The sequence below is a fragment of the Myotis brandtii genome, unplaced genomic scaffold, assembly GCF_000412655.1.
Source record: "Myotis brandtii unplaced genomic scaffold, ASM41265v1 scaffold112, whole genome shotgun sequence".
NCBI lineage: Eukaryota > Metazoa > Chordata > Mammalia > Chiroptera > Vespertilionidae > Myotis > Myotis brandtii.
The window spans coordinates 659503-681042 of NW_005353838.1; the positions used below are offsets into that span (position 1 = coordinate 659503).

Below are 21540 nucleotides of genomic sequence, written 5' to 3' on the forward strand. Positions count from 1 at the left end.
AAAAAAGGGGAAAGAAAAGAACATGGACCTTGCTCCCAATAGTATTACATCCTGGTTTTCAAGAAAAGATATAAACACAGGATCCCTGCCTCAAGTGGGGAAAAAAAAAGCCAGGTATGCTGAAAAAAAAGGGAAAAGAACAGAAAGGGAAGGAAGGAAGAGAGGGATGGAGGAGGAGAGAAAAAAAGACAGAGAAGAGACATATAACAGTTCAAAAGAGAGAAGAGCTCTCATAAAAGAATATATGACTAGTTATCAGGAGAATTAAATGGATCTATTGATTATAGCTGCTGAGTTCTTTACCACTATGGTGAGGTGAAGGTAGTTTGAGAAGGACTTTGAGTGATGTGTATAATTTATATAGGAATTAGAGGGAGATATTAGATATCAGGCCTTTGAAGAAGGGATCACTAAATAGAGAATATTCAAATAGATTCATCTCTTCAAAACTCAAATTCTCCAGAAAATCTGACCATGGGAATTACTACTCATAGGGAAAACAAAGATGCCCACTTGTGAAATCGTTTTATTTTTAAAATGATACATTAGTCACTAATTTTGATTATATTAAAATATTTTTCTCCACATTCATGATCCCTACCACATCATGGGCAGAGATAACTGAAACATAACAGATTGAAAATTCATTAGCATGTTAGAGGTCATTGAAATAGATCCACTACAAAGTTCTATCCTGTTATGAGTGGTCTATTTTGGGTGATCAAGAACTAAACACACACACACACACACACACACACACACACACACACACAACAAAACTTCACTCCACAAATGGAAAGTTAGCAGGAGGGTCATGTTCTTTACCTTCTGTGAAACAGGCCTCAGGCTCCAGGGTTTCCTCAGGTTCCACCACAGGCTGTTCCTCTGCGGGTGCGCCAATGTCCACGGTGCTGCCTTCAGACGAGCTACTGCTTTCATTCAGTTTCTGTGCACGAGATGGACATAATTAGTAAATCACTTTAATTTTTGGTAACTAATAAGTAGCCCACCAAGAAAGGATTAGTACTATCAACTGATTTTGAATTCTCTTTGAAATGAAGAGGTTTTGTTTAGAACCAAAGTGGGATTGGATAAGAAGACGAAATAAGGAAATTGCCTACATGAACTTCTTTGCCATAACTCACAATGTAGATGTGAAATCAGATTGCTATGTCATGAAGTCACAAATAGCCATCAGAAACATATACTAAGCAATCCACTGTTCTATGGATTAGAGAAGCCCCGATATTTGCTTAGGAGCAAATCTTTTAATTTTCAAGTGGTTAGAATTTTTTCTTGTCATTTCACTATTAATCTCTAGTTTAGCTGCATTGTGATTAGATAATAACCTACATGATGTCTTCTATTTTGAATTTATGGAGACAACAACACTATACAGTATCTGCTATTCTGAATTTATTGAGGTTTACTTTGAGGTCCAGTATATTGTTAATTTACATAAATGTATCATGGGCACTTGAAAATAAGAATTCTCTGTAAATATAATTTTTGAGATAATAAACGTTTATAGCATATTTACTTTTATTATTTACTAGAGGCCCAGTGCACAAAATTCGTGCACTGGTAGGGTCCCTAGTGGCTGCCAGCCAGGGCCTCCCTTCCTCCCTCTGGCCGCCTGCTGCCACCACCACCTCTGGCCAGGGCCTCTCTCCTTTCCCCTGGTCGCCTGTTGCTGCCGCTGCTGGCCAGGGCCTCCCTCCCTTCCCTTGGCCGGCCCCACCCCCTGGTCGAACTCCCAGACAAACTCCCGGTCAAGGGGACAATTTGCATACTACACTTTTATTATATAGGATAATATTCAAGTTATCAGTGTCCTTTTTGAATTTTTCTTTGTTTTATCAAAGGCTAAAAGAATATTATTAAAACCCTCACAATCAGTATACATTACTTTTATCAATATATTCGTATAGTTCTCATTATTGAAAAAAAAGATAAAGTGGCTCTGAGTAGTTTATTTGATTGGGGTAATAACACTATTATACAAAAAGAGAAGGGAAAGATTTGTGGAAAGAATCTGTTTCTACATTAGTACATTAGATATACATTCAAATAAAATGCTAAATAAATTGAATAACAGCAAAATAAAACATCCTCAAACAAGTATTTTATTGATTTAAAAACCAATAAGGTCAATTAACTTTTCCTTTTCTGTTCTTATATTAAAATTTTATTTTATTTTGAAATTCACCTAATAAAGCCACTGATTCTCATAGTTTTTAGATTAATAGACTATTTTAAAAACCCATGTTAATGTTTACTAAACCATTAATCAGCCTTTAATTTACTAACTTCCAAAATGAGCTAGTTTATTTGAAAACAGGTATATTTCCACACATGACTCTCAGTAGCTAAACTACAGAGTCTACACTGACTTGTATTCTCCATGTGTTTTTGGCAGGCTGACTTAACAAGGGAACCTAGAGAATGCCAGAAACACATGGTGCCTGAGGCATCCAATTCGCCTCATACAATAACCATTTAATAACTACAGCCCTGATAGTAGGAACATTTTTCTTCTCTGTGGCTTTATGCAACATTTTTCCTTTTAAAAATGTTTGCTACGGAAGCAAATGATTTTGACCCTGAGTGTGAAAACAAAGTGAAGCAAATAAAATACTCCATGATATTATTTTAAGAGTACATGATTAAATAGTATTTTCTTGTTCTCTGACTTGATCTTAGGATGTTTTTGCTTTTATGTTAGACTTGGTTTGTTAGAGGGAACTTATCTATAGGATTTAATATAAGTTCAATTGATAATAAGTGCTAAAATATATTAAAAATAAAGTGGGCCCAGCTGGTGTGACTCAGTGGTTGAGCTTCGACCTATAAACCAGGAGGTCACAGTTCAATTCCCGGTCAGGGCACATGCCCGAGCTCAATCCTCATTGGGGGGCATGCAGGAAGCAGCCGATCAAGGATTCTCTCTCATCATTGATGTTTCTGTCTCTCTCTCCCTCTCCCTTCCTTTCTGAAATCAATAAAAACATATTTTAAAAAATAAACCTAGAATTTAGGGGTCAAAAGGGTACAGAATATGTATGTGTCTATAAATATTATTTTTGAGAAAAATATTTATTTTTAAACCTAGGCATGTACTATTTTAAAGGTGAACTTTTCACTAAAAATATATATATAAAATTAAGTCATACATAAATGAGATGTTCTACAACCTCAACAATATTAATATTTCATTGTGTATATTGTGCATTAGTAAATATTTCCAATGTACACTAAGCATATTAAAATTTAAAATGGCCTCTATTAAAGACTCTCAACTAAACACCCATATAATATCAAAGGAAAAACCACTGTACAGAGATTTAGTATTTTCACAGAGCAGCTAGAAAAATTAAATATTGTCATTAATTCCCACATCATCCCTAAAACCCAGGTGATTTCTTCATCAAGCTGTGTATTAGAGTGACAGTCTTCAGTAGATTATTCACATTTACTAAATATTGAATTGTTCTTATTGTGAAATCTAATGATAGTCAAACAATTGCCCAGAGTAGAGGTGATGGTGGAGGAACAAAACTCTAATATATTCTAAATTCTGCTTTTTAACATGAATTTTTGTATCAATGATTAGCTTTAAAGTAACAAAAGAAAAATAACATTCCATCATATATTGGACCAACAGAAAATTATTATAATGCAAGTAAGTTAGACACCAAAAAAAAACCCCCAAAACTGCAAAATTCATTAATAATTCCCAGGCTAGAAAATAAAATTGTAAACCAAATGAGTAATTTCCATTTTAAAATTCATTTTGCTATATTGAGCAGAGTCACTAGTGTTTTGATATTAATTTTTAATGTTAAATAACATAATCTATAATAATAAAAGTGTAATATGCTAATTAGACCAGACCACCTTTCTGATGACCTTCGTGTCGACCTTCCTGACGAACTTCCAAACGACCTTCTGGACAAAGCCACTGCGGCGGGGGCCAAGGCAGAGGCAGCTGCCACCGTGGCGGAGGCCAAGCCCCTTGCACAAATTTGGTGCATTGGGCCTCTAGTACTATATAATAAAAGGCTAATACACAAATTGTCCCATCAGGAGTTTGACTGAGAGTTCAATTGCTTGCTATGACATGCACTGACCACCAGGGGCAGCATGGAACATGAAGAGCAACCAGCGGCCGCAGCAGGGTGCTGAGGGAGTGAGGGAAGGAGGAGGTGGGGAGGCTGGGAGGCAGGGAACCTGATCGCCCTGACGGATGGCCAGGCCTAGGGATCCTACCCGTGCCAGGCCTCTAGTTAACAAATATTTAATGTGTCTACTGAAAGCGCTTAGTTCTCTTTTTAGTCAGACAAGCTTGGGTTTGAGTCTCAATAACTGTTTTATAGACCTTAGGCAATTAACTTGATTCTTTAAGCTTTAGTTTCTAATTTATAAAATGGTCCCTACTTCACATAGTTGCTATAGGAATCAAACCAGATAACACATGAGGAATGCTTGGCATATGCTTACTGAATAAATGGTAATAATTTTCATAACAATATTATATAGTTTGTAATATACGTATCACCTCACAGAATGGCTATTATCAATAAATCATCAAACAACAAGTGCTGGCAAGGATATAGAGAAAAGGGAACCCAATACACTATTGGTGGGAATGCAAACTGGTGACACCACTGTAGAAAACAGTATGAGTTTCCTCAAAAAATGAAAAATGGAACTGCCTTTTGACCCAGTGATCCCACTTCTTAGGAATATAGCCTAAGAATCCTGAAACACCAATCAGAAAATATTTGCAACCCTATGTTCACAGCAGCATTATTTACAATAGCTAAGATCTGGAAATAACCCAAGTGCCGATCAGCAGGTGAGTGGATTAACAAGCTGTGGTACATTTAAACAATGGAACACTACATGGCTGTAAAAAAGAAGGAACTCTTATCCTTTGCTATTAGCATAGATGGAACTAGAGGGTATTATGCTAAGTGAAATAATCCAATCAGAGAAAGACAAATACCAGACGATTTCACTAATATGTGTAACCTAATGAACAAAATAAACTGATGAATAAAATGGAACCAGAATAATGGATACATGGAACAGCCTGGTGGGTGCCTGAAGGAGGAGGAGTGATGGTGATTAGATAAAGAAGGTGAAGAGATTAGTTAAAAAACATTTATGCGAACCCCATGGACATGAGTGTGGTAAAGGCAGAGAGAGGAGGAGGAGAGGGTGGATTGAGGTAGGCAAAGGAAGGGAAAATGGAAGATACTTGCAATAATGTCAACATTAAAATTTTTAATTAGCCTGGCTGGCATGGCTCAGTGGTTGAGCATCAACTATGAACCAGGAGGTCAGAGTTCGATTCCTGGTCAGGGCACATGCCTGGGTTGTGGGCTCGATCCCCAGTATGGGGTGTGCAGGAGGCAACCAATCAATGATTCTCTTTCATCATTGATGGTTCTCTCTCTCTCTCTCTCTCTCTCTCTCTCTCTCTCTCTCTCTCTCCTCTTCCTTCCTCTCTGAAATCAATAAAAATCTATATTTTAAACATTTTAATTAAAAAAAGAAAACAATTTAAACAATGTAAACTAAAGAGTATTTTTCTGTTTTTGAGATTTCCCCACAATAAATGGGAAATGAAGATGCTTTATTCTAGACTTCCTTTGAATTATCTTTCATATCCATTAGAGTTTTAGCTTAATATTTCTAAATAAGTTGCCATGGACTAAATTGTGTGCCCCCACAATTAATTTCTTGAAGCTCTAACTCCCAGTGTGACTGTATTTGGAGATAGGGCCTGTGAGGTATTGATAAAGGTTAAAGGAGATCCTAAAGGTGGGGTCCTAAACCGACAGGGCAGTTGCTCTTACAAGAGCAGGAAAAGACACCAGAGCTCTTTCTCTCTCCGCACATGATATCAAGGAAAGGCCAGGTGAGCACACAGTGAGAAGGCAGCCATCTGCAGCCCCAGGAGAGCACTCTCACCAGATACTGACCCTGCTATCACCTTGATCTCGAACTTTACAGCCTCCAGAAATGTGAGGGAATATATTTTGGTTGCTTAAGCCATGCCGTGTACGACATATTCTATGGCATCCTGGAAGATTAACACATAGGTCACTATAATTTTAATTGGAGGATCTATATAGGATATTTCTTCTTGTTAAGTTCTCTTCCACGTATATGGGACAATGTGATGCGATGGAAGATATACAGACCCTTGTAAACAAAGACTGTAAGTTCAATTCTCAGCTATACCCCTCATTAGTTATATGACTTTAAGCTCCATCAGCTAATTTTCTTCTCTGAAAATTTAGAATAATAACACATTCCTTTCAAAGTTATCATATGTATTAAGTCAGATGATGCTTATTCATTTCTGGGATCATTCACTTATTCACCATCTAACAAATATCCATTCATAAAAATGAGAAAATTCACACAAAAACTACATTACTCTTCAATTTATCAATCATTTCCCTGGTCTTAAATCTTGGATTTATCAGTGAAGTAAAACTTTATATGATGGCAAAAAAAATCTCGATGGAAAATATATAATTATAAATACACATACATATTCATATCTACCCACAACTACAAAATCTTACCTCTTTGCTTTCTTCCAGATCCGATTCACTACTGAAGTCCTCTGTGTTTAAATTTTCAAAGTCAGACTCTCCTACAGCAATTGGTACAGTCACAGTAAGACTGGGATTGTTTATGAATGACATGTAATCACTTTCATCAATAATGTATTTTTCAACACTGCTGCCAGTTGCTATTCCACTTGTGGTTCCATTTACATCTTTAAGATAGCGAAGATCTTTCCCAATTTCTGTATGATTGGACATACAGCTGTCTTTCTTATTGTGTAGATCATCAAGTGGTTTAATTTCATCTAAAATCTTTTGCTTTCTAACGAAGGATTGTTGAATAAATTCATATATTTTTCTCTTCACATAAGCGATTCCTTTATGCATCCTCTCCACAGCAATTTGGAGATTGTTCATTTCATTATCGTCATCAGTGGCTGCAAGATTGTCTGCACTAAATGAGCTCAGAAGCAAGGCCAGAAAGAGGTTCAGGACCTTAAAAATAATATAAACATGATTGTAATTTCACCCCAATATAAAGAATAGCATATGGACATCACTTATTCCTCTAAGTGTAGAGGAAACTATAAGTTCTAACAACTAGACAAGAAAGGAACACCACAGTACAGTGATTAGAGATTGGGCGATCTGAATTTTTGATCCTGCTCAACAGCTATTTCCCTACACATACATCCTTGAGCAAAGCGATGATTTCTGTTGGCCTCAACTTCTCTCACGTATAGAATGAGAAGTTGTATGAGATGCCCTAAGGTTTAGCTAAGTTTAAAACTGTTTGATTTTAAGAAAACAGATTGATGTATGTACTTATAAAAGAGCTCTGAACTTAAAAATCACTAATGCTTGCAATTATGAATTTAAATACATTCTATAGTTTCTTTATTGATAAAGAGTGATACTTCATAGGACATTAATTGAAATATGACCATTATGACCCAGAATGAGAATTAGGGGTTTAACATAGGTATTGACACTTGTTTTCTTAATCTATTATATTTTTCATACCTCACTAATTGAACTAATTGACTAATTAGGAGAACTGTTTATTAATTAGGAGAACTATTTATTCCTAATATTTCCATAAGACTGACACACTAATGTATATATCCTTTGGAATATATTATCTATTTCTATACTATAAAAAGTAATTAATATTCCAAGTTTAAAGAGAGAGAAGAGTTGATCAGTTACTCGATTCAGGTAACCTCAGGACTTATTAGCCAACCTTTGTTTTGACTGAGAGCCACTAGAGAATTGGCTATCCCAGAGAGTAACTGTTACTATGGCCATGAAGGGACAAGAAAATGGTAAAATCAGTATGAACACTTAAAGGCTTCACTTTTTAGTCCTAAATTAGCAAGTAAGATTGGGTTTTCTCTAAATTGTTTCCAGACTTTTCCTTCCCTTGTCTCTGAATGTTCTCAACATATCCTATTAGGCCTGTCTTCAATATGATACTGTATAGGAATTCACATAATAAATGTGATGACATGATTGACAAAGTGGTGTTGAGTATTACTGTAGAGTCCCTGCTATATTGATGTGTTGTCAAAATGAGACTATAAGCATATACAAGGTAAGAGACTTTCAAAATTATTAATCATAGTTTTTGTTTTGGATAAAATGTCATCATTCTATCGTGCTCTTAATCTATTTCTGAAATACATATCTCAAATGGGTGCATACCACCAGGTTTCCAATGACCATGACCATCATGAAGACAGTAAGGCACATGGCTTGACCAGCGACCTCCATGCAGTCCCACATGGTCTCTATCCACTCTCCACACAGCACGCGGAACACAATCAGAAAGGAGTGGAAGAAGTCATTCATGTGCCAGCGTGGGAGCTTACAGTCGCTGGCAATCTTGCAGACACAATCTTTGTAGCTTTTGCCAAAGAGTTGCATGCCGACTACGGCAAAAATGAAGACGATGATGGCCAACACCAAGGTGAGGTTACCCAGAGCCCCCACTGAGTTGCCGATGATCTTTATTAGCATGTTTAACGTTGGCCAAGATTTTGCCAACTTGAAAACTCGAAGCTGGAAAATAAAAAAAAATTATCATGACCTTTAAAGAGGTTATATATATATTATGGTTTACCAAGAAATGGTGATTAATATTGAATCTGTTATAACATCTGCCCTGCCTTTGAACTCTCTCAGGCTCATGGGTAATTTTGAGCCCCCTAACAAGAATCTGGTTCTTACATATTTTAACAATGTAGATCATTTTCCCTAAGAATAGATGTTTAATGCCGATGTGGGGTCCAAATGTGCTTAATTTGTTTAGTGAAGGTGGTTATAAGCCATACTAGGTCTGACACTAATATTAACATCGGAATTGCAATGATTTCTGCTGATACTTATTTGTTAACAGCATGCAAAGTAACATCATATTGAGTTCTACTATAAGTGGAGAAAAGTATTTATTATTTATTAATGCTCCTTTGAGGCACTGGCATAGCTAGATGTGCCTGCATTTTAAAGTTTGGAATATTTCCCATGATTATAATTCTTTTTCTGATGTGTAAGAACATATATGTGAATCAATGGGCATGTTAAGTAACCCTACAGCTTTCTTTCCTGTGAAGAAGCTTGTTTTCCAGAGGTAGAATTAGGAAAAGTTTCTGCCCACACATCTTGTATCTAATCATCATCCATTGTTACAAAGGGTTGTTTATATTTTAAGTTACTATTAAAATGGGATACATTTCCATTATAAATATTTTTAGATCCAGAAATATTGACTGTAGTTATCTCTAGAAACAATAATTAGTCAGAATGGTAACTGAGAAATATATTAAAGTTTATATGACTATGCTTTTTGCAAGAAACATTTTTTGAAATAAGTGGGGAAATTTTATCCATTTAGGAACAGCTTCTGACAATGCAAATGTCACACAAAAACTGAAAATGTTAGTGGTTGTGTGTTCAAATCTATAATAGTGTTATGCAAAAACCCTGGTTATCGGGAAGATTCTGTTGTTGCTGTTTTTGTTTGTTTGTTTTTACCAATCGGAATGAACGGAGAACTGATAATCCTTCCACATTGGCGAGGCCAAGTTCTACCAGGCTGAGTGTCACAATGAAACCATCAAAGATATTCCAGCCTTCTTGGAAATAATAGTAAGGATCCATGGCAATAATTTTCAGAAACATTTCTGCTGTAAAGATCCCAGTGAAAACCTAAGATCAAAACAAAATTACCGTAATTCCATCAAATAATGATAAAGTAGAATGACACAATATTTGCTCTTAGAACAAAATGCTTATGCTACTTTCCCCATAATGATTCTATTGCTAGCTTACACAATTATAATTGATAAAAGGCTCTCATAGACATCATTTCATTTTATTCTCACGGAAGTTTTAAAAAATATATTCTTATTGATTTTAGAGATGAAGGGAGAGGGAGAGAAAGAGATAGAAACATCAATGATGATGAGAATCATTGATCAGCTGCCTCCTGCTGGCCCTACACTGGGGACCAAGCTCGCAACCTGGACATGTGCCCTGACCGGGAATCGAACCGTGACCTCCTGATTCATGGGCCGATGCTCAACCACTGAGCCACGCTGGCGAGCCTCACAGAAGTTTATTAAGTGGCTAAGGCAGGTATTATAATTACCTTACTGTTGAGGAAAGAGAACGTTAGGTGGGTTCAATGACTTGCCTGGTATCATACAATTGGAAAACGGGAAAACTAGGATTTGAGTGCAAATCTATTTTTAACCAATGTTCTATGCATTAAATCAAACTGCCTTTTCAAACAGCACAGGTACTGACAAGATTTTGCCCAGGAACAATTTTATTTATCAAGAGGTTTAGTCTCATTTCCCTCAAATCAGATAGTTATTAAACATGTATATGTATTATAATAATATAATAGTAATATAATGATATAATATTACTATTATCAATTTGTTAAGCACACAAAAAAATAAATTTACTTCCATAGTATAAACCCTAGTGCTTTGAAAATGTAAATACTACAATGCAGTACATTTTACATGTTCTGCCTTTACCATCAAAAATCCTAAATCTCAAAACAAATATGGCAAATGCATGCATTACTTTAGAGCTCTCTTTCAGCAAATAAAAGCTAATAGTCCTAAGTTGAGTCAACTGACAAACACTTCAATAATTTATGTTTTTTAAGCACAGAAGAGAAAGAATCAAGTGGCAACCTGCAACCAAAATGGCCTTGTTAATCATATAATACACAAAATGTACTGGAAAATTCCAATATTTTATAGTTTTATTATAGAATAGATGGATAAAACAATATATGTCCTACCTAGATTCTGGAAGTGGAAAAGCTAGAGACGTTTTGACTGGTTAAGTTCTTGCTTATAATGATGATGACCAAGCAAGATAGAAAGATCTACTCTTTTATTTTAATCTTCTACTGGTAGGGGAACTGTGATAATATTATTTCAAAAAGTGTGCCCTTAAACTGTTTCTGCATCTTAAAAATATTATAACTATTAATATTGACTTTTCAAAAAGTTCTATGCCTATTACTTTCTTAGTTTTTTTGCTCTGATATCAAGGACTATTATTGTTGGCAAAATGTACAGTGAAGTCAGCTAGATATATTTCCTATCTTTTGGGAGCCAGGAGTAGGAAGTTTGGTGGAAAGACTGCTAAAAGCTATTAAATGTAAACAGTTTCTCAAACAAAAAAAATCAAAGATTGAACACATTTACCTTCTAATATGCTTACCAAGTTTCCTACTGTAAGCACATGATTGAAATGAGCTGTCATGGGGTAGTGCTCCATGGCCATGAAAAGAGTATTTAAGACAATACAGATGGTGATGGTCAGGTCAACAAATGGGTCCATCACAACCAGGTTGACAATATGTTTCACTTTTAACCAATATGGTGAACAGTCCCAGATTAAGAATATGTTGGCAAATTTGTACCAACAGGGCGGGCATTTCTGCCTGGATTCTTCAAGTTCTAGATTGAAAAAAAAATAAGAACCACCACCAAAAGATTTATTTTATACACACATTTATTTCAGATCCACTAGACTTCTTTTCAGTAATCAACAGGTTTCCCATTGCTACAGAGTCAACCCCTTTTGTACTTAAAACAAAACAAAAATCTAAAGTATTTATTCTTTAGACTCCTGAACATATTTCATTAGACATACACATAAAACAGAAGTAGCAAAGAATAGTTTTTTTTCCTTGTATGTATTGATAATGTGGCTCAGCCTTTAACTTAAATGAATCATCTTGTATTTTATTTTTATTTTTTAAAAAAATACATTTTATTGATTTTTTTACAGAGAGTAAGGGAGAGGGATAGAGAGTTAGAAACATCGATGAGAAAGAAACATCGATCAGCTGCCTCCTGCACACCCCCTGCTAGGGATGTGCCCGCAACCAAGGTACATGCCCTTGAGCAGAATCGAACCTGGGACCCTTTAGTCCGCAGGCCGACGCTCTATCCACTGAGTCAAACCAGTTAGGGCTGAATCATCTTTTAAATGAAGTCTCAATAGAAACATGGATTGGGGAAGTGTCATTCTGTGTTAATATCTGGCTAACCTATTATCCTCTGGCTGTAAGAGATAGGGTAGGGATCAGCATGAGCCAAGAATCATTTTTTTTTAATTTGTTTTTATTTTACAAAAATGACCTACTTCTCTCTTTGCAATCTTGAGAGTATTTAGGTTGATGTTGGAAGTCTTAAACTAAGTAGAACAGAAGAGAGAATCACTATGACTAATGGGATTAGAAACCCCTAATAGAAATGCTTATTCACATGATCTCACTTATATGTGGAATCTAATGAACCAAATACTGATAATCAAAAATAGACCCAGAGTCATAGAAGCATGAACAGACTGTTAAACCGCAGAGAGAAGGCAGGGAAGGGCAGGTGGGAAGAGATCAACCAAGAACTTGTATGCATATATGCATAACCCTTGGACACAGATAATGGGGCAGTGGGGGCCTGAGCGGGGAGGACGGGAGTGGGCTGGAAGAGGTTAATGGGGGAAAACGGTGGACCTACGTAATATGTTCAACAGTAAAGATTAAAAATAAACTAAACTAAACTTATATTAACTCTTTTTAAAAAAGAAATGCTTATTCTGCATTTTCAAGGATTTTCCACACACAGGAAAACATTTGTTAGAGGTCCCATATCACTGAGTTTAAAGAATTTTTTTAAAGTTCCTAGGACTTCTAAGTAGGTATAACAAACAATAACTCTTGAATAAGACCTACTATACTCTCCACAGAATATACTGTTTCCAATGCACAAATAGAGATATTTGTTTAAAAGAGACTACAAGTTTAATAAATTGAATTGAATGGAACTTGTTACAAACCTTCTACTGTATTTGTTAAAATGCTGGCTATACTCATCGCTCTTTGCCTTTGGGAAGGATCTTCTAGAAAATCCAGGGACACATGGAAAGAACTTGACCGTCTTTTTCTCACTTCAGTTTCAGTAGTTGTTCCCTGTAAAGAAAATGCTAATGTATTAAATAAATAACTTGAACCATATGATGAGTAAACAACTAACATGACACAGTGAATTGCATGAAACACATGCATCATGCACTTTCATATTTAATTGGTGATGGCAGATATTGCTGACTTATTGTATAATTAACCTGGAGTGTCCAAACTGTCAACTGTTTAGCCATACAGCAAAAACTGAATTTTTTTAACCTTCTGATTTCGTAATTTTATGAGACATGATGTAATTTAGATATAGTTGATAAATCTCTTGAGAGACATATTTAACAGTTACCTTTATTTTAGAACTAATAGTGAAAAACTAACAACTTGAAAAATTCATATAAATGATCAGGGCATTTTCTTTTGAGAAAGGAAGCTGCTTATTTTTAAAGAAATACAAATGATCATAACACATGTAATTGCCATCTCAGTTTCTGGGCACAAGACATAGATGGTCACTGACAACACAAAATGTATGTTTAAGAACACACACACACACATGCTGCATGGACAACAGTTTCATCCAGGGTACCAAAGCAATAAGTCATCTGATACTGACTTAGTCATGCCTCATCATGCTGATATATTTCCAAGTGAGTTAACAGTCTGAGGCAGCATGTGTTTAGAAATTCCTCATCAGCAGGGTATGCATCACAAACATATAACATACCTTTGAACACAGACAATTGTTTTACCTGTCTGTATTAATCATTTATTTGTTTCTTTTCACTAAGATTAGTTTTGAGAAAGCCTATATCAGCATTTTTTTTTTAGTAAGACAAATATGAGTACTAGAAAATTTTAAGAGAACAATGAAGCTATGTATTTAGGCACAGTGTTCTTAAAAATCTTCTAAACTATAGCAGGGCTATATTGAAGACTCTGTTGGAAAGATTTATTATACACCCTTTACACTTAAACATAGACATCATTCATTTACTTTTTTACCAGGCTCTAGAAGATGCCCTACTATCTAAGTTCAGCATGGGTATATAGCAAATCCTCCAACTGGAGACAGTAACTTATGATTGTGTCTAATTTATCCTTAGCGTGTTTAATAGGTAAATGCATTCAGGTGTTATGCAAGAGAGTGTTGGGGCTTTAAGTTTTAGTTGGTTAGTCTATAAAGGTATTACAAGATGCAGGTGCATTCACAGCTTGACCAACCAGGAATCATTCTCAAGGGGTTCCATTCTGTAGAAACACTGGCTGGTGCAGCAGTAATGGGCCAGCCATGCCTGAACTGTTTAAAACTTCCTTACATTGTCATCAGTAGCTGGCTTATCTATTATCACCTCTGGCAGAAGCTGTCCAACAGGCGATGTAGGAACCGAGGGTCCACCAACCAAGGAAACCACACCATTGCAATCCACAGTGCTGTGCATCTTCCCACTCGCGGGAAACACTGCCAGCACCCGGGACGACCGGCTGGTCTGACTTAGGTTACTGTTGCGTCGTTCTCCATGTCGTCGGGGCACAAACAAGGAGTCCCTCCGGCTCTCATTATCCTCAAAGGTGCTGTGCTCATCGTCGGCAAAGTCATTCTCTGAGCCCACATCCTTCGCTCGCCCTCTAAAGCTGAAAAGGCTCGTTCTGCTATTGCGCCTTGGAGAAAATATGGAGCCACGGATGCTCAACAAAGACTAAAGTGGGACACCAAATAAAAAAAAAAAAGCAAAATCATTAATATAGCCATTTGAAATGTGTTTTTAATTTGCAAGATTAAGTTGAAGGAGATTTTAGTATTCATGACAGAACATGATTCATTCCTTTTGATTAACAACATTTTCATTTTATGTGCATTTTCAGATTAAGTTAAATTCGTTTTATAAGAGAAGGTTTCGAGTCCTGGAGATTAATGAATGGGGAGACAGATTGCAACTTAAAGATATTGAAAAACAGAACCCTGAGCTACCATTTTTCAAATTCAAAAGGAAACATCATTGCAATATTACTATGGACATTGTAAACAATCGGTAAATATCAGTAGCAGGGCTATAATAAGGCTACATTTGTTTTCATTGCGCTTTCCTTCCAAGGAATTTCATCACTTTTCACAAATTGCTTTAGTACATCTTTCTAAAATCACTTTAAATTAATCATAATGTCTGCTTCATCTATAAGGCTCAGTATCTTGGGACTCGAAGTTAAAATTTCTGAAATCAGACTGATGAACTTTTTGATAAAGTATACCATGACTCATATTTTCAGAAGCGCACATGATGTTTTATAAAGAAATTAGGAGGGGGGGGGGCAGTATAAAATGACCAAAAAGACACTGATTAGCTAGTCCAAAATCCACTTTTTTTAAAATTAAAAAAGCTGAGGAGCCCTGGCTGGTGTTGCTAAGTGGTTGGAGTATTGGCCATCGCATTAATGGATTATGGGTTTGATTCCTGGTCAAGGGCATGTACCTGGGTTGTAGGTTTGATCCCCAGCCCGGTCTGGGTACGTGCATCAGGCAACCAATTGACGTGTCTCTTTTACATATATGTTTCTCTTTCTCTCTTTCTCTCCCCCCCTCCCTCCCTTCCACTCTCTCTAAAACTCAATGGGAAAAATATGAGGTGAGCATTAACAACGACAACAAAAAGCTGAGGAAAGGGGGGATAAATGGCAATGGAAGGAGACTTGACTTGGGGTGGCGAACACACAATACAATTTACTGATGATGTATTACAGAATCATACCTCTGAAACCTATATAACTTCATTAACCAATGTCACCCCAGTAAATTTAATTTTAAAAAGTTGATGATCAGAAATATTAAATGCCATTAGTTACAAGTAGCAGCAGACAGTATCAGGATGAGAATCCAGGGCTCCTCATTTTCAACTCAGTGTTGTCTCAACTACACCAGGATGTAAGACTTACATATATATGGAGTACAATTTTCTCATAACTATGTGAAGAAAGGATGGGTTTACATATAATAAACATAGCAGTCAATTCAGTTGATGAAGATTCGTAAGTCTGATTTAATTCTCTCCCTCTTTCAGCATTCTCATTTTCATCCGGGCATCACTTAACTCAGTAGTGCCATACCTGGTGTGGGGAGGAGTACCTCTTTTCATAGGTCAAGCGATTCCCTTCGATGGAGAAGCGAAACCCTTTCCTCCTGATGCTGTCTTCAGATTCAGATTTTTGGAATTCATCCTCATCTTTCTCTTCCCCACCGGACTGCTCTTTCTGTTTTCTTTTCTTTCTCCGGTTTCTTCTCTCCTTAGCACTCTTGGAACTCAGCTTGGAGGCTTCAGATGAGCTGTCTGAGAGCCGGCCTGCTGCACTGGGTTCTCTGGAATGCTCTGAGGCAGTTACAGTGGCTGCCTGCTACATTGAGGAGAAATGGTTTTAGCATGGCACTAGTAAATACTTTATCATTTTAAAAAATGGTCCAACTATTTGCATGACATTTAAAAAATACATTTATCTGACTCAAGCTGATCTTACATAGAAGCATCTATGCAGTTATTAGAGGGAATTATTTTTTCTTTCCACCTAATGAACACTTGCAAAGTTAACTTGGTGTTCTCTATGCTCACATTTATTGTGTTTGTATTATGCTTCACAGACCACATATTCAAAAGGATCAATCAGGCATCCACAAGAACAGATATTCATTGTACTTTTGGGGATTTCATGTACTCTAAAAACTGGTATTTACTTAGCACTGTCTTCTTTTCTCTTAAATAAGAAACTGGCACTCGTGAGAAAAGCTGATGAGTTAGTTGAGGTCATATCCAAAGGCAGGAGAAATGCGATTAAGAGCTGAGGTCCTCTCTCCAGTTATTGAAACTGGGTTGTCCAATATCCTCAAAATATTATCAATAAAATCCATGGAAGGTAGTAAAACCCCTTCCTCGGCCCTGCATAATGCTCTATCAGAAGACTAGAGAGGGGAGGGTCAATAGTTTCTGCCAAGCAAGACAAGACATTCAATTCCCCAATACAGTCCCTAGCTTCTTCAGCTCAGCACTGGTTCTTGCTGGCCATGTGGGCATGGGACCGAAGGTGAACACTTTTAATTTCCAATAATTGTTTTAAATAACCAATAAAGGTTTTTCTAAGAAAAGATGATTTCTTAGGATTTTTTCTAATGCCAGTATGCTCATTCAGTAAGTGTCTCTCACTTGAGAAGACCCAAAAAATAATATTTCCCTTTTATTCTAAAAATACTTAGCTGATTAAAATAGCATGAGAGTGTTCTATTGTGGTTAATATTTTAAACAGTGTAGAATGTCTAAACTAAAGGATCTATATAGATGCTTGAAATGTAGAAATCTTTACTAATCTCCTCTACTACCAGCTTCTCTTAAATACAATCAAATGATCTGTCTCTCACTTTCTTTCCAGTATTTTTGTAACAACCATAACAATAAAAAATATCATACCATGAGACAGGACATATTTCATTTGATGAATTTACCTGAGCTGCCTCTTGCTGCTTTTTAAGCTGTTCGAGCATCTGCTGAAATTCAGCCTCTTTCTGCTCTGCCTCTTCCATGGTGGCCTGATTCTGTTCCTCATAGGCCATGGCCACCACAGCCAGGATCAAATTTATCAGGTAGAAGGAGCCCAAGAAGATGACCAGCACAAAAAAGATCATGTATGTTTTCCCAGCAGCACGTAATGTCTGGAAACAACAACATCAGCATTAATTTTCAATATTGCTGATGGCCCCAACTTTCAACTTACTTGTGTATTTTGAAGGATTCTGACATAAACCACCATAATGATGGTCACACCCCCTCCCGCTTCTTTGTTTGTTTGTTTTTTAACCATATCCTCTTCTTCCCTAACTCATACATTCACATTTTGAACTCTAGGAGGGAATTCTTAGAATTACTAAGAATAAAACAGAATTGAGTAAAATACCAAGGAGACCTTCATCAAGGAGCTGAGTCTTAAATGAAAGTCCAGGAAGAAACCAAAATCATCTTTCTACATCTGCTTATTAATTTTCATCCCCTGCCACCTGAGGGATGTAGATAATATCTGAGGGTGTAGCTGGAGCCAAGGAAAGGGTGTGCCTTCTATTTGGGAAGATGTGTCTTGGAAGGATGGTTAGTAAGTTTTGAGCTCAAGGGAAATTAGAGAGAATCACTGTCCCCAGCATCACTATGCTTAATAAATGTTATAATCAATAGGATAAAGTAACTCAAATCTCCCGATTTCAAGTTGTGCCCTTTCTATTATATTATGCTGTGGTTTGAATTTCATAATTAACTTGGTTTTCTTATATACTTCTACTTAAAAATGCAATATGTGTTGCTTCAGGTTCTCACCAATTGGTAAAGGTTTTCCCAGAAGTCCTGAGTCATCAGTCGAAACAGGGACAAAAAAGCCCAACTGAAAGTATCAAAGCTTGTATAGCCATAGTTGGGATTTCTACCAGCTTTCATACATACGTATCCTTCTGGACATTGACTGTAATGTGGAAAAAGAAAGTTTTATAAGAAATTCTGCTTTTTTTTATTATTCTTGTAGCATGTTATAACATTGTCTATTTCAAGGAATAGAAGTATGATAAATAAGTAACTAATACTTTTCTCAATTTTTGACAACATAATTTTACTAGCCACTAGTCATCATTAACATATTACATAGAATTTCTAATAATATTTTATAAAATTGTTTTCTGTCAATAATTAGCATTTTATCTCTTTTTCATTGTCCCTACTATGGAAGCCTCCAGAGTTGACTCTTGGCTCATATATGCTCATCTAAGAAAAAAAGCATTAGAGCCTGGCTCACTGGTTGAGCATCGACCTATGAACCAGGTCACAGTTCAATTCTATGAACCAGGAGGTCATGGTTCAATTCCCAGTCAGGCACATGCCCGGGTTGCGGGCTTGATCCCCAGTGTGGGGCGTGCAGGAGGCAGCCGATCAATGATTCTCTCTCATTATTGATGTTTCTCTCTCTCTCTCTCCCTCTTCCTTCCTTTCTGAAATCAATAAAAACTTATTTTTAAAAACAGCATTAGAGCTAAAGTTATAAAACCTAAGTACTTGCCTAATATTTAGATAAGTTGTCACCTTATAAGTAACCATAATTATAATAAAGTAGTATAAATAAAGTTAGTTGGCTGTTATCTGTCAGTTTCCACAAAAAAAGAGACAAAATAAGTGTGTATATATACATGCACATATACAGGAACACACACAAATTATTGGCTTACCCTGCATCAGAGCTATTTCCACATAGTAATGCATCTAAAAAACCTTCCAGAAAATAATGATATCCTATTTAGAAAAAAGAAAGTCATGAGATGAACATTTGCATTACATTGAAAAATGAGAACAAGAAGATGAGGCCCTACTTTTAGAGTTCATTAAGTAATTTAAAATATACTATATAATTCAAAGACACAGGTATTTGCCCCTTCTCTCTACAAATGTTAGATATTACATTAAGGGGATTACTTACTAGGACAAAGCATTTGTTCTTGGTAAATGTAAAATTAGTGGTAACTATAGGTATTAACGTAATATTTTAAGTGGTATCAGTGTTTTGCCACCACCCTCATAAAAAGTAAAAATTTGCATTCTGTAAAAATAGATAAAAATAAAATGGATTCCGTTGCCTTCCCCAAATAGTCACATATTTCAAAATAGAGGTATTGTATCTTTTCTGGTTTTCTATATTTTTAAACACAATTTTTAAAAGTTTAATAATGAATTATAATTTACATTATACCAACTCCCAGAATATATCATAGGTGACTTTTATTTTATTTTTTATAGGTGTCTTTATGTAAAGGATACATAAGTCATGTCAAGTTATGTAAAACAAATGAAATAAAAATAATCTTAAATACTAAAGCTTAAATAATTATTATAGGTGAATACTTCATTATCTCAAAGTTTTCTGTCTCTGGCAAATTCCTTAGATTCTTTCACTATTCAGTTGAAGAGTCACTTCTGTGAATTATTCTTTGATATTCTCTAATTCCTTCCCACTAAAGATTGGCAAATTGAGAACTCCCACCATGCTGCCAATAACACGTATATATTTCAATTATTATTATACTCATTGTCCTATAGTGTAATTAGTTGTTTACAAATATTGTTTCTCCTTGAAAGAAAGCCTAATGGTTAATTATTTTCACATTGTAGTATTTGGAATGTAGTAGTCTTTCAATAAAGTTTACTGAATGAATTAGTAAAGGGATAACAAGAAGAGAAACACAAAATTAAATAATCATTTTGTAAGAAGAATTTTTCAGAAGAAAAATTTTAGATTTTCTCAGAAGAAATATTTTCTAGATCCTAAACTTTCAGAGAAATTTATCCTATGCATAGTTCTGTAAGGGATACAAAACACATAATGCAAAATTTAATTTTCATTTCTAACATCTTTATTTCTTTGAACATAGAACAATTATGATAGAATCTTTAACTTTTATTTAAAATTAAACAAAGCAAAAGGAATATGTAGTTTCTGGATGAATTTTTGATATCAGGTACTTATATGAAGTTTTATTCCCAATTAAATTCACTGATATATATGCTTAATCTGAAGAAATTTATCTTTAATTTTAATAAATTTAATTTTCTAATACTTTCAAAGAGAAACTACTTTGTTTATATTTGTATTTGCTTTAAAAAATATTTCAACAAATATAATATTATTAGGAAACAAATTTTAGAGCTGAAAATGGCCTTAGATATCCTTGACTTTGAATATATGAAAAATGGCACCCAATAAATTTCACTAGAGAAAATATACCCTAAATGACATCTTCATAGTCAGCTCCTTGTTATTACATTAAAAAAATTTTCAGAGAGTTGATGACATCAGTGGACTTATTGGCATATGTAGTTAATAAGGGACATTTCACGGACTGCTCTGACATGTATTTCTCTTAAGGTATTTTCTTAATCTAGATATTTAAAACTTTGTAAATTATTTGTTGGCAAATCATTAATATCATGGAAGAGTTCATCTGTAGTAACTAAGGTATTTTCTAGATCTACAACTATAAAAAGACAATGATTCATTTTTAAAGATTATATTATCACTAGAGGCCTGGTGCACAAAAATTTGTGCACTCGGGGGGGGGATGAGGGGTCCCTCAGCCTGGCCTGTGCCCTCTTGCAGTCTGGGACCCCTCAGGAGATAATGACCTGCTGGCTTAGGCCTGCTCCCGGGTGGCAGAGGGCAGGCCCAATCCCTAAGTGCAGCCCCTGGTTGGGCTCAGAGCAGGGCTGATTGAGGAGTTGGGGCGTTGCCCCCTGTCATGGCACAGAGCAGGGCGGATCGGGAGGTTGCGATGCCACCCCCTGTCACACTCAGGGTAGGGCCAATTGGGGGGTTGGGGCACCGCCCCCTGTCACACTCAAGGCAGGGTCCATGGGGAGGTTGCGGTGCCACCCCCTGTCACGCACAAAGCAGGGCCAATCAGGGGGTTGGGGAGCTCCCCCCTGTCATGCACAGAGCAGGGCC

General features: G+C 36.1%; 1 protein-coding gene across 1 annotated transcript in view; it reads right to left on the bottom strand.

Moving 5' to 3' along the window:
* SCN1A (sodium channel, voltage gated, type I alpha subunit) overlaps positions 1–21540 on the bottom strand; it is a 125441-nt gene that overhangs the window by 29008 nt on the left and 74893 nt on the right. The window contains exons 9-19 of the mRNA XM_014546967.1: positions 19274–19337; positions 18378–18519; positions 17519–17725; positions 16138–16422; positions 14355–14735; positions 12957–13089; positions 11334–11572; positions 9621–9794; positions 8292–8648; positions 6603–7082; positions 826–946 (exon numbers count right to left, since the gene is read on the bottom strand). Of these exons, the coding sequence (XP_014402453.1) occupies positions 826–946; positions 6603–7082; positions 8292–8648; positions 9621–9794; positions 11334–11572; positions 12957–13089; positions 14355–14735; positions 16138–16422; positions 17519–17725; positions 18378–18519; positions 19274–19337 (2583 nt within the window). The remainder of the gene's footprint in view (positions 1–825; positions 947–6602; positions 7083–8291; positions 8649–9620; positions 9795–11333; positions 11573–12956; positions 13090–14354; positions 14736–16137; positions 16423–17518; positions 17726–18377; positions 18520–19273; positions 19338–21540) is intronic.